Source organism: Salmo salar, chromosome ssa06 (genome assembly GCF_905237065.1).
Source record: "Salmo salar chromosome ssa06, Ssal_v3.1, whole genome shotgun sequence".
NCBI classification, from domain to species: domain Eukaryota; kingdom Metazoa; phylum Chordata; class Actinopteri; order Salmoniformes; family Salmonidae; genus Salmo; species Salmo salar.
The window spans coordinates 6,426,308-6,439,714 of NC_059447.1; the positions used below are offsets into that span (position 1 = coordinate 6,426,308).

The window sequence follows — 13,407 nt, forward strand, 5'->3', positions numbered from 1 at the left end:
CATCCCCCTCACCCTCTCCTCCAGTAGTCTGACCCTCTCCCTCCATCCCCCTCACCCTCTCCTCCAGCAGTCTCATCCTCTCCCTCCATCCCCCTCACCCTCTCCTCCAGCAGTCTGATCCTCTCCTCCATCCCCCTCACCCTCTCCTCCAGCAGTCTGATCCTCTCCTCCATCCCCTCACCCGCTCCTCCAGCAGTCTAATCCTCTCCTCAATCCCCCTCACCCTCTCCTCCAGTAGTCTGATCCTCTCCTCCATCCCCCTCACCCTCTCCTCCAGCAGTCTGATCCTCTCCCTCCACCCCCTCACCCTCTCCTCCAGCAGTCTGATCCTCTCCTCCATCCCCCTCACCCTCTCCTTTAGCAGTCTGATCCTCTCCACCATCCCCCTCAACCTCTCCTCCAGCAGTCTGATCCTCTCCTCCATCCCCCTCACCATCTCCTCCAGTAGTCTGATCCTCTCCTCCATCCCCCTCACCCTCTCCTCCAGCAGTCTGATCCTCTCCCTCCATCCCCCTCACCCTCTCCTCCAGCAGTCTGATCCTCTCCTCCATCCCCCTCACCCTCTCCTCCAGCAGTCTGAACCTCTCCCTCCATCCCCCTCACCCTCTCCTCCAGCAGTCTGATCCTCTCCTCCATCCCCTCACCCTCTCCTCCAGTAGTCTGACCCTCTCCCTCCATCCCCCTCACCCTCTCCTCCAGCAGTCTGATCCTCTCCCTCCATCCCCCTCAACCTCTCCTCCAGTAGTCTAATCCTCTCCTCCATCCCCCTCACCCTCTCCTCCAGCAGTCTGATCCTCTCCTCCATCCCCCTCACCCTCTCCTCCAGTAGTCTGACCCTCTCCCTCCATCCCCCTCACCCTCTCCTCCAGCAGTCATATCCTCTCCCTCCATCCCCCTCACCCTCTCCTCCAGCAGTCTGATCCTCTCCTCCATCCCCCTCACCCTCTCCTCCAGCAGTCTGATCCTCCCCTCCATCCCCCTCACCCTCTCCTCCAGCAGTCTGATCCTCCCCCTCCATCCCCCTCACCCTCTCCTCCAGTAGTCTGACCCTCTCCTCCATCCCCTCAACCTCTCCTCCAGCAGTCTGATCCTCTCCTCCATCCCCTCACCCTCTCCTCCAGTAGTCTGACCCTCTCCCTCCATCCCCCTCACCCTCTCCTCCAGCAGTCTGATCCTCTCCCTCCATCCCCCTCAACCTCTCCTCCAGTAGTCTAATCCTCTCCTCCATCCCCCTCACCCTCTCCTCCAGCAGTCTGATCCTCTCCTCCATCCCCCTCACCCTCTCCTCCAGTAGTCTGACCCTCTCCCTCCATCCCCTCACCCTCTCCTCCAGCAGTCATATCCTCTCCCTCCATCCCCCTCACCCTCTCCTCCAGCAGTCTGATCCTCTCCTCCATCCCCCTCACCCTCTCCTCCAGTAGTCTGATCCTCTCCCTCCACCCCCCCTCACCCTCTCCTCCAGCAGTCTGATCCTCTCCTCCATCCCCCTCACCCTCTCCTCCAGCAGTCTGATCCTCCCCCTCCATCCCCCTCACCCTCTCCTCCAGCAGTCTGATCCTCTCCCTCCACCCCCTCACCCTCTCCTCCAGCAGTCTGATCCTCTCCTCCATCCCCCTCACCCTCTCCTTTAGCAGTCTGATCCTCTCCACCATCCCCCTCAACCTCTCCTCCAGCAGTCTGATCCTCTCCTCCATCCCCCTCACCATCTCCTCCAGTAGTCTGATCCTCTCCTCCATCCCCCTCACCCTCTCCTCCAGCAGTCTGATCCTCTCCCTCCATCCCCCTCACCCTCTCCTCCAGCAGTCTGATCCTCTCCTCCATCCCCCTCACCCTCTCCTCCAGCAGTCTGAACCTCTCCCTTCATCCCCCTCACCCTCTCCTCCAGCAGTCTGATCCTCTCCTCCATCCCCTCACCCTCTCCTCCAGTAGTCTGACCCTCTCCCTCCATCCCCCTCACCCTCTCCTCCAGCAGTCTGATCCTCTCCCTCCATCCCCCTCAACCTCTCCTCCAGTAGTCTAATCCTCTCCTCCATCCCCCTCACCCTCTCCTCCAGCAGTCTGATCCTCTCCTCCATCCCCCTCACCCTCTCCTCCAGTAGTCTGACCCTCTCCCTCCATCCCCCTCACCCTCTCCTCCAGCAGTCATATCCTCTCCCTCCATCCCCCTCACCCTCTCCTCCAGCAGTCTGATCCTCTCCTCCATCCCCCTCACCCTCTCCTCCAGCAGTCTGATCCTCCCCTCCATCCCCCTCACCCTCTCCTCCAGCAGTCTGATCCTCCCCCTCCATCCCCCTCACCCTCTCCTCCAGTAGTCTGACCCTCTCCCTCCATCCCCCTCACCCTCTCCTCCAGCAGTCTGATCCTCTCCTCCATCCCCTCACCCTCTCCTCCAGTAGTCTGACCCTCTCCCTCCATCCCCTCACCCTCTCCTCCAGCAGTCTGATCCTCTCCCTCCATCCCCCTCAACCTCTCCTCCAGTAGTCTAATCCTCTCCTCCATCCCCCTCACCCTCTCCTCCAGCAGTCTGATCCTCTCCTCCATCCCCCTCACCCTCTCCTCCAGTAGTCTGACCCTCTCCCTCCATCCCCCTCACCCTCTCCTCCAGCAGTCATATCCTCTCCCTCCATCCCCCTCACCCTCTCCTCCAGCAGTCTGATCCTCTCCTCCATCCCCCTCACCCTCTCCTCCAGTAGTCTGATCCTCTCCCTCCACCCCCCTCACCCTCTCCTCCAGCAGTCTGATCCTCTCCTCCATCCCCCTCACCCTCTCCTCCAGCAGTCTCGATCCTCCCCCTCCATCCCCCTCACCCTCTCCTCCAGCAGTCTGATCCTCTCCCTCCATCCCCTCACCCTCTCCTACAGCAGTCTGATCCTCTCCTCCATCCCCCTCACCCTCTCCTCCAGCATTCTGATCCTCGCCTCCATCCCCCTCAACCTCTCTTCCAGCAGTCTGATCCTCTCCTCCATCCCCCTCACCCTCTCCTCCAGCAGTCTGATCCTCTCCTCCATCCCCCTCAACCTGTCCTCCAGTAGTCTGATTCTCCTCCAGTAGTCTGATCCTCTCCTCCATCCCCCTCACCCTCTCCTCCAGCAGTCTGATCCTCTCCTCCAGTAGTCTGATCCTCTCCTCCAGTAGTCTGATCCTCTCCTCCAGTAGTCTGATCCTCTCCTCTAGTGCTCTGTTCTTCTCCTGCTCTTGCTTTTTATATTGTTGAAGTTGTCTCACTACAGTCCAGAGTGCAGATATGTCTCTCTCCACCTCCAGCTCTCCAGGTCTGGTTAAAGGGGTGTTGTTGTGCTGGACTGTTGTCTGGGTCTGTGCTGACTGGAGTGTAATCACCTGCTGTTCCAGCTCCACCTGCCTTACCTCCAGCTGGGTAAATGTATCCTTCATTTCAATGAGGGAGTAGTACTTTGTGCTGGGAGGTTGACTTTCCGCTTGGAGTTGCTCGTCTGTGGGGTTATATAATGAAGAGGTCTGGTCTGACCTGCTCGGGGTATCTTTCTCAAGGGAGAGCTTCTCCTGCAGAGCTAATTCTTTGATTAGGTGAAAGTCCAGCTGAAAGTGTTTGGGGTTGCCCTGTACCAATACTGTTCCAGACTTATAGAGATTGATATTAGCTGACTCAGAGTCCTCATGTCTAATATCCTGAGTTTCCAGCCCTCATTAACACCCCCCCTCTTGACAGAGGGGTAGTGTGTTACTATAACACTGTGCCATGCCAGGGGATGGTCTGGTTAATATAGCACTGTACCATGCCAGGGGATGGTCTGGTTAATATAGCACTGTGCCATGCCAGGGGATGGTCTGGTTAATATAGCACTGTGCCAGGGGATGGTCTGGTTAATATAGCACTGTGCCATGCCAGGGGATGGTCTGGTTAATATAGCACTGTGCTTTGCCAGGGGATGGTCTGGTTAATATAACACTGTGTCAGGGGATGGTCTGGTTAATATAGCACTGTGCCATGCCAGGAGATGGTCTGGTTAATATAACACTGTGCCATGCCAGGGGATGGTCTGGTTAATATAGCACTGTGCCATGCCAGGGGATGGTCTGGTTAATATAGCACTGTACCATGCCAGGGGATGGTCTGGTTAATATAGCACTGTGCCAGGGAGTGGTCTGGTTAATATAGCACTGTGCCATGCCAGGGGATGGTCTGGTTAATATAACACTGTGCCATGCCAGGGGATGGTCTGGTTAATATAACACTGTGCCATGCCAGGGGATGGTCTGGTTAATATAGCACTGTGCCATGCCAGGGGATGGTCTGGTTAATATAGCACTGTGCCAGGGAGTGGTCTGGTTAATATAGCACTGTGCCATGCCAGGGGATGGTCTGGTTAATATAGCACTGTGTCATACCAGGGGATGGTCTGGTTAATATAGCACTGTGTCATGCCAGGGGATGGTCTGGTTAATATAGCACTGTGCCATGCCAGGGGATGGTCTGGTTAATATAGCACTGTGCCATGCCAGGGGATGGTCTGGTTAATATAGCACTGTGCCATGCCAGGGGATGGTCTGGTTAATATAACACTGTGCCATGCCAGGGGATGGTCTGGTTAATATAGCACTGTGCCATGCCAGGGGATGGTCTGGTTAATATAGCACTGTGCCATGCCAGGGGATGGTCTGGTTAATATAGCACTGTACCATGCCAGGGGATGGTCTGGTTAATATAGCACTGTGCCATGCCAGGGAATGGTCTGGTTAATATAGCACTGTGTCATGCCAGGGGATGGTCTGGTTAATATAGCACTGTACCATGCCAGGGGATGGTCTGGTTAATATAACACTGTGCCATGCCAGGGGATGGTCTGGTTAATATAGCACTGTGCCATGCCAGGGGATGGTCTGGTTAATATAGCACTGTGCCAGGGGATGGTCTGGTTAATATAACACTGTGTCATGCCAGGGGATGGTCTGGTTAATATAGCACTGTGCCATGCCAGGGGATGGTCTGGTTAATATAGCACTGTGCCAGGGGATGGTCTGGTTAATATAACACTGTGTCATGCCAGGGGATGGTCTGGTTAATATAGCACTGTGCCAGGGGATGGTCTGGTTAATATAACACTGTGCCATGCCAGGGGAGGGTCTGGTTAATATAGCACTGTGCCAGGGGATGGTCTGTGTGGAAGATAAAGTTGCTTATGTTCCCATTTTTATAACAGTCAACAAGAAGTGTCTCTTGATTTTCCATAAGGAGCTTCATTTTGTACTCTTTTCTTGCCTTATCATTTTTTATATTGTCACGATTCCCACCGACGGTGGCGCCCCCTCCTGCTCGGGTGGCGCTCGGCGGTCGTCGTCACCGGCCTATTAGCTGCCACCGATTCCCTTTTGCTTTTCCCTTTTTTTATTTTGTGACACCTGTGGTCAATTAGCCATTAGAGGGGCTATTTAGTTTAGCTGGCCCGCTCCTGTTCGTGCGGGATTAATGATTGTTTCTTGTGTGACGGCTTGTGTTCATGTCGACGTTGTTGTACGCCGCATGTATTTTCTCCCCTGTGTGTGGGAACATTTGTTTTTTTTTGGTGAGTGTATATTAAAAACACCACTACCCTGTGTTCGCTGGTTCCTGCGCCTCATTCCTCCTCCACAATTACCAAGCCTTAACAGAATCCCGCACCTCGATAGAAGGCATGGAATCAGCGGGAGCAGCGGCCACTCCTCTGCCCTCGATGGAGGAACGCGTACTCCACCACACGACAGTCCTCCATTGCATCGGATCGGCAATGGACCAGATGATGGAGAGGATGGACAGATGGGAGAGAAGTGGTATCCTCTCTCCACCTCCACCTGCCCCGATACAGCCATCTTCGCCTCCCATGACGTCTGGCTCTGGCGCGCTTCGTCTGGCGCTCCCGAGGGAGTACGATGGGGCGGCGGCTGGGTGCCAGGGGTTTTTGCTCCAGCTTGAGCTGTACCTGGCCACCGTTAGACCTGCTCCCACGGGGGAGGAGAGCGTGAGTGCCCTCATTTCCTGCCTGACGGGCAGAGCTCTGGAGTGGGCTAATGCGGTCTGGAACGGTCCAGACTCGGCGAGGGACCACTACCCGGAGTTCACCCGCCGCTTTCGGGCCGTGTTCGACCACCCTCCGGAAGGAAGAGCGGCGGGTGAACGGCTGTTCCACCTCAGGCAGGAGACGAGGAGTGCCCAGGACTTCGCGCTGGACTTCAGGACCTTGGCTGCTGGGGCGGGGTGGAACGACAGGGCCCTCATAGACCACTACCGCTGCAGTCTCCGGGCGGACGTCCGCAGGGGAGCTGGCCTGTCGGGACACAGCTCTGTCCCTGGACGAACTGATAGATATGTCCATACGACTGGACAACTTGCTGGCTGCCCGCGGGCGTTCGGAGAGGGTCCTGCCCGTTCCACCCCGTGCACCCCCGCCCCTACCCCTATGGAGGTAGGGGGGCCGTGCCAAGGGGCACCGGAGGAGGTGGCTCCTCCTGCACCAGCTGTGGTCGGAGAGGACACACGGCCGACCGGTGCCGGAGGAGCCAGTCTGGGAGTCGAGATGGTAGGCAGAACACTTCTCGGTTACCTCAGGTGAGTCAGCACCAGATTCACCCAGAACCCCCTGTTGGTCATGTGTTTTTACCTGTTTTGTTTACTAAATTTTTTCCCTCTTCCCAGCATAGGGCGCTAGTCGATTCAGGCGCAGCTGGGAATTTTATGGACCGTGGACTTGCCATTAAGCTGGGCATTCGCGGGTGCCGATAGATTCTCCTTTCCCCGTGCACTCCCTAGATAGCCGACCATTAGGGTCAGGGGCTAGTCAGGGAGTCTACGGTGCCACTGGACATGGTAACGCTGGGGAATCATAAGGAACGCATTCGTTTTTTCCTTATTGACTCGCCTGCGTTTCCGGTGGTGCTGGGGGTCCCCTGGCTGGCTGGTCACAATCCCCGTATTTCGTGGAAACAGGGGGTTCTCCAGGGGTGGTCAGAGGAGTGTTCAGGTAGGTGCCTAGGAGTTTCCATAGGTGCCACGTCGGTGGAGAGTCCAGACCAGGTGTCCACCGTGCGCATTCCCCCCGAATACGCCGATTTGGCGATCGCTTTTTGTAAAAAGAGGGCGACTAAATTACCACCTCATCGACAGGGGATTGTGCGATAGATCTCCAGGTTAACGCTGCGCTTCCCAGGAGTCACGTGTACCCCTTGTCACAGGAGGAGACGGCGGCTATGGAGACATATGTCACGGAATCCCTGGGACAGGGGTACATTCGGCCCTCCATCTCACCCGCTTCCTCGAGTTTCTTTTTTGTGAAGAAAAAGGAGGGAGGTCTGCGTCCGTGCATTGATTACCGAGGTCTAAACGCTATTACGGTGGGGGTTTAGTTACCCACTACCTCTCATCGCTACGGCGGTGGAATCATTTCACGGAGCGCAGTTCTTCACAAAACTGGATCTCAGGAGCGCGTATAACCTGGTGCGTATCAAGAAGGGAGACGAGTGGAAAACCGCCTTTAGTACCACATCGGGCCATTATGAGTACCTCGTCATGCCGTATGGGTTGAAAAATGCTCCAGCCGTCTTTCAATCCTTTGTTGACGAGATTCTCAGGGACCTGCACGGGCAGGGCGTGATTTTATATATCGATGACATTCTGATATATTCCGCCACCCGCTCCGCGCATGTGTCCCTGGTGCGCAAGGTGCTTGGTAGACTGCTGAAGCATGACCTATACGTTAAGGCTGAGAAGTGTGAGTTTTCCAAACGAGCCGTCTCCTTTCTGGGTTATCGCATTTCCACCACGGGGTGGTGATGGAGTGTGACCGCGTTAAGGCCGTGCGTGATTGGCCGACTCCAACCACGGTGAAGGAGGTGCAGCGGTTTTTAGGCTTTGCCAATTACTACCGGAGGTTTATCCGGGTTTTGGCCAGGTAGCGGCTCCCATTACCTCACTGCTGAAGGGGGGGCCGGTGCGTTTGCGATGGTCGACGGAGGCGGACGGAGCCTTCAAGAAATTGAAGACGCTGTTCACCGACGCACCCGTGTTGGCGCACCCGGACCCGTCTTTAGCGTTCGTAGTGGAGGTGGACGCATCCGAGGCTGGGGTGGGTGCCGTGCTATCACAGCGCTCGGGTGCGCCATTGAAACTCCGCCCCTGCGCTTTCTTTTCGAAGAAGCTCAGTTCGGCGGAGCGTAACTCACGATGTGGGGGACAGGGAGTTGCTAGCAGTGGTTAAAGCTTTGAGGGTGTGGCGGCACTGGCTTGAGGGGGCTAAACACCCCTTTCTCATCTGGACCGACCACCGAAACCTGGAGTACATCCGGGCAGCGAGGAGACTGAATCCACGTCAGGCGAGGTGGGCCATGTTCTTCGCCCGGTTTAGGTTTACCATCTCCTATAGACCGGGTTCCCTAAATACTAAGGCCGACGCGCTGTCCCGTCTCTATGACACGGAGGACCGGCCCATCGATCCAACTCCCATCATTCCAGCGTCTAGGCTGGTGGCACCAGTGGTGTGGGAGGTGGACGCGGACATCGAGCGGGCATTGGTGTTGGAACCTGCGCCTGCGCAGGTGCCCGTGGGGCGCATGTATGTGCCGCTCGGTGTTCGTGATCGTTTGATTCGGTGGGCGCACACGCTACCTACTGCGGGTCATCCTGGTGAGGCGAGGACAGTGGGGAGTCTAAGGGGGAAGTACTGGTGGCCCACCTTAGCTAAGGACGTGAGGGCCTATGTCTCTTCCTGTTCGGTGTGTGCCCAGAGTAAGGCTCCTAGGCATCTACCAAGAGGGAAGTTACAGCCCCTCCCCGTTCCACAACGACCATGGTCGCACCTGTCCATTGACTTCCTGACAGATCTTCCCCCCTCTCAGGGGAACACGGCGATTCTGGTGGTTGTGGATCGGTTCTCTAAGTCCTGCCGTCTCCTCCCATTGCCCGGTCTCCCTACGGCCCTGCAGACTGCGGAGGCCCTATTTACCCACGTCTTCCGGCACTACGGGGTGCCGGAGGACATTGTCTCTGATCGAGGTTCCCAGTTCACATCCAGGGTCTGGAGAGCGTTTATGGAGCGGCTGGGGGTCTCGGTCAGTTTGACCTCCGGTTATCACCCCGAGAGCAATGGGCAGGCGGAGAGCGTGAACCAGGAGGTGGGCAGGTTCCTGAGGTCGTATTGCCAGGACCGGCCAGGGGAGTGGGCGAGGTATATTCCCTGGGCTGAGTTAGCCCAGAACTCACTTCGCCACTCCTCTACTAACATATCACCCTTTCAGTGTGTGTTAGGTTACCAGCCGGTCCTGGCACCATGGCACCGGAGTCAGACCGAGGCTCCTGCGGTGGAGGACTGGGTCCAGCACTCCAAGGAGACCTGGAGAGCCGTCCAGGACTCACTAAAGGAGGCCAGTGCGCGGCAGAAGAGGAGTGCTGACCGCCACCGCAGTGAGGCGCCCGTGTTCGCACCGGGAGACAGGGTCTGGCTCTCGACCCGGAACCTGCCCCTCCGCGTGCCCTGCCGGAAGCTGGGGCCGCAGTGTGTGGGGCCCTTCAAAGTCCTGAGGAGGATAAACGAGGTGTGTTATCGGTTGCAACTCCCTTCCTATTACCGTATTAACCCCTCGTTTCATGTGTCTCTCCTCAGGCCGGTGGTAGCTGGTCCCCTTCACGAAGATGAGGTGCCGGAGGTCCCTCCGCCCCCTCTGGACATCGGGGGGTCCCCGGCGTACAGCGTAAGGGCCATTCTGGACTCGCGACGCCGGGCGAGGGGCCTACAGTACCTCGTGGACTGGGAGGGTACGGCCCGGAGGAGAGGTGCTGGGTGCCGGCGGCGGACGTCCTGGACCCATCTATGTTGAGGGAGTTCCACCACCTCCGTCCGGATCGCCCTGCCCCTCGCCCTCCGGGTCGACCTCGAGGCCGGTGTCGGCGCGCTGCGGGAGCCGCGCGTCAGGAGGGGGTACTGTCACGATTCCCACCGACGGTGGCGCCCCCTCCTGCTCGGGTGGCGCTCGGCGGTCGTCGTCACCGGCCTATTAGCTGCCACCGATTCCCTTTTGCTTTTCCCTTTTTTTATTTTGTGACACCTGTGGTCAATTAGCCATTAGAGGGGCTATTTAGTTTAGCTGGCCCGCTCCTGTTCGTGCGGGATTAATGATTGTTTCTTGTGTGACGGCTTGTGTTCATGTCGACGTTGTTGTACGCCGCATGTATTTTCTCCCCTGTGTGTGGGAACATTTGTTTTTTTTTGGTGAGTGTATATTAAAAACACCACTACCCTGTGTTCGCTGGTTCCTGCGCCTCATTCCTCCTCCACAATTACCAAGCCTTAACATATATACAGAGGGTACAGTATTTTAATTACCTCTGAACAGCAGGAGGCAACTTCCCTGTAGCTCAGTTGGTAGAGCATGGTGTTTGCAACACCAGGGTTGTGGGTTCGATTCCCACGGGGGGCCAGCACAGATAAAAAATGTATGAAATGTATGAAATTGTATGAAATGTATGCATTCACTACTGTAAGTCGCTCTGGATAAGAGCGTCTGCTAAATGACGTAAATGTAAATGTAAATTTAAACTTCAAAGCCCTCTGCGTTTGGTTAGCCTGTTTGATTCTCCTGCCATTGTTGGTCTAAAGGGCTCTGACACCTCTGACTTGACACGTCAGTGCTAATTAAAGTTGTATCTCCTTGTCCTAGCAGGCTTAGTAGTCCAACTCAGCATTCAGTCCTCAAAAAGTAAAATATATCATTGTAATGTATTTTTCTTCTTGGCTTTTGAACATAAAATATGGCTTCAGACTAAACATTACTCACTCAATTCCAGGTTGGATGGTGTTTTCAGTTTGTTTGCCAGAGCATTTGGTGTATGGCTTGGGCATTCCAGGTGATTCCGTAATTCCGTCCAACATCAGGGTGTAGGTTTGGAGTTTTGATCTGGAGCGAAGGTTAGGCTGTGGAGGGTAGAATCCTGTACATGTCCCTGCCAAAAAATCAAAGTTTATCTAACTCCAAATCTATATTTTTCCTAGAACATGCTGAAAAATGCAGGAGCTCATCTGCGCCTGACCTCTCTGTCCTCTGTCTTCTCTCTCTCTGGTGGTATATCTCTCTCTCCTCTTTCTTTCTCTCTCTCTCTCTTTCTGTATCTCTCTCCCGTCCTCCTCCTCTCTTCAGAGCAGGTTAGAGCAGGTCAGCACCATAGACACCAGTGAGTAATGACTGCCTCCACTGGCTGACATTCATACCACATGAATGGTGTGTGTGTGTGTGTGTGTGTGTGTGTGTGTGTGTGTGTGTGTGTGTGTGTGTGTGTGTGTGTGTGTGTGTGTGTGTGTGTGTGTGTGTGTGTGTGTGTGTGTGTGTGTGTGTGTGTGTGTGTGTGTGTGTGTGTGTGTGTGTGTGTCTGAAGGTGTGTGTGTGTGTGTTTGACTGTGTGTCTGAAGGTGTGTGTGTGTGTGTGTGTGTGTGTGTGTTTGTGTGTTCCGCCCAGAGCGGGTCGTAGCTGTTTCAGCCCAGCTGCTGTAGCCGGAGGACAGTGTTGCTCTCGCAGGCAAATGGCACCCTATTCCCTACATAGTGCACTACTTTTGACCAGAACCCATAGAGACTACAAAGGGAATAGGATTATACGCGTAAAAACAACAGCTGCATGTCGGTGTTGTAATCCATTTACACATACACTTTATATCCATATAAATGTTATTTCATGTGTACAGTGTGTTTATGAGTCATTACCATATCTAATGTCATATATGCTCATAGAGATGACAATGTGTTTATGAGTCATTACCATATCTAATGTAATATATGCTCATAGAGATGACAATGTGTTTATGAGTCATTACCATATCTAATGTAATATATGCTCATAGAGGTGACAGTGTGTTTATGAGTCATTACCATATCTAATGTAATATATGCTCATAGAGATGACAATGTGTTTATGAGTCATTACCATATCTAATGTAATATATGCTCATAGAGATGACAATGTGTTTATCAGTAATTACCATATCTAATGTAATATATGCTCATAGAGATGACAGTGTGTTTATGAGTCATTACCATATCTAATGTAATATATGCTCATACGTGCCTAATTGGTTTATTGATACATTTTGAAGTTCATAACTGAACAATCTCCTCAAACAATAGCATGGTATCCTTTCACTGTAATAGCTACTGTCAATTGGACAGCGCAGTTAGATGAACAAGAATTTAAGCTTTCTGCCAATATCAGATATGTCTATGTCCTGGGAAATGTTCTCGTTACTTACAACCTCCTGTTAATCACGTTAGCTCAACCGGCCCGCAAGGGGGAACCACCGATCCTGTAGAGGTTAAACGTGTGTGTGTGTGTGTGTGTGTGTGTGTGTGTGTGTGTGTGTGTGTGTGTGTGTGTGTGTGTGTGTGTGTGTGTGTGTGTGTGTGTGTGTGTGTGTGTGTGTTTCTCTGTATCTGCGTCTCCTCAGGTCTGCTAGGCATGGTGGCCCATATGATGTACACCCAGGTTTTCCAGATCACAGTTAGTCTGGGTCCTGAAGACTGGAGACCCCACTCCTGGGACTATGGATGGTCCTTCTGGTCAGTACTCATACTGTCTGTCTGTGTGTTTGGTATGAGTGATGACTGTTCCTCTGGTCAGTACTCATACTGTCTGTCTGTCTGTCTGTCTGTCTGTCTGTCTGTCTGTCTGTCTGTCTGTCTGTCTGTCTGTCTGTCTGTCTGTCTGTCTGTCTGTCTGTCTGTCTGTCTGTCTGTCTGTCTGTCTGTCTGTCTGTCTGTCTGTTTGGTATGAGTAATGACTGTCCCTCTGGTCAGTACTCATTCTGAAGCAATATCGTTGTCTGAATATGGTTGGTTACTTACTGTACATTTCTCCAGTGAAGCACTGGTCTCACAGTCAAAAAGCAGCAGAAATGGTGTAGTATATAAACCAGTGATTCCAGAATGCACTGAACATTCTAGATGTTCTATTCATTCCATGTCATTCTATACTGTCCATCTCCATCTCGGAACACAAGCAACATCTCCATCTAGAAACCAGCTGACGACCGACCGTTGTGTCCATATCAACCCAGTCGTATTTACAAACACCAACACATATGGCTGTTTTCTCTAGGCGCTTCATCCCAAATGGCACCCTATTTCCCAAATGGCACATAGTGCACTACTTTTGGCCAGACTCTGCCTTATGCGCATAGGGTGCCATTTGGGTGTACCTTAGATTGTCCTTGACTTTCTATCTTCTACATCTTTTGTGGGAGCTAGAGAAAACAGCTGTTGTCTGGGACACGCACACGCAGACACACACTCACGCTCTCAAACACACACTCAAGAGGAAGAAGAGGTATGTCCATTGGCTGAATCAGTCTCTCTCTCTCTCTATCTCTCTCTCTCTCTCTCTCCCTCTCCCTCTCTCCCTCCCTCTCTCTCCCTCAG

The 13,407-nt window shown here is 53.9% G+C and overlaps 1 protein-coding gene across 1 annotated transcript in view; it reads left to right on the top strand.

The window, feature by feature from the left end:
* LOC106596073 (germ cell-specific gene 1-like protein) overlaps positions 1–13,407 on the top strand; it is a 41,668-nt gene that overhangs the window by 27,543 nt on the left and 718 nt on the right. Inside the window, exon 2 of the mRNA XM_045719668.1 lies at positions 12,438–12,549. Within this exon, the coding sequence (XP_045575624.1) occupies positions 12,438–12,549 (112 nt within the window). The remainder of the gene's footprint in view (positions 1–12,437; positions 12,550–13,407) is intronic.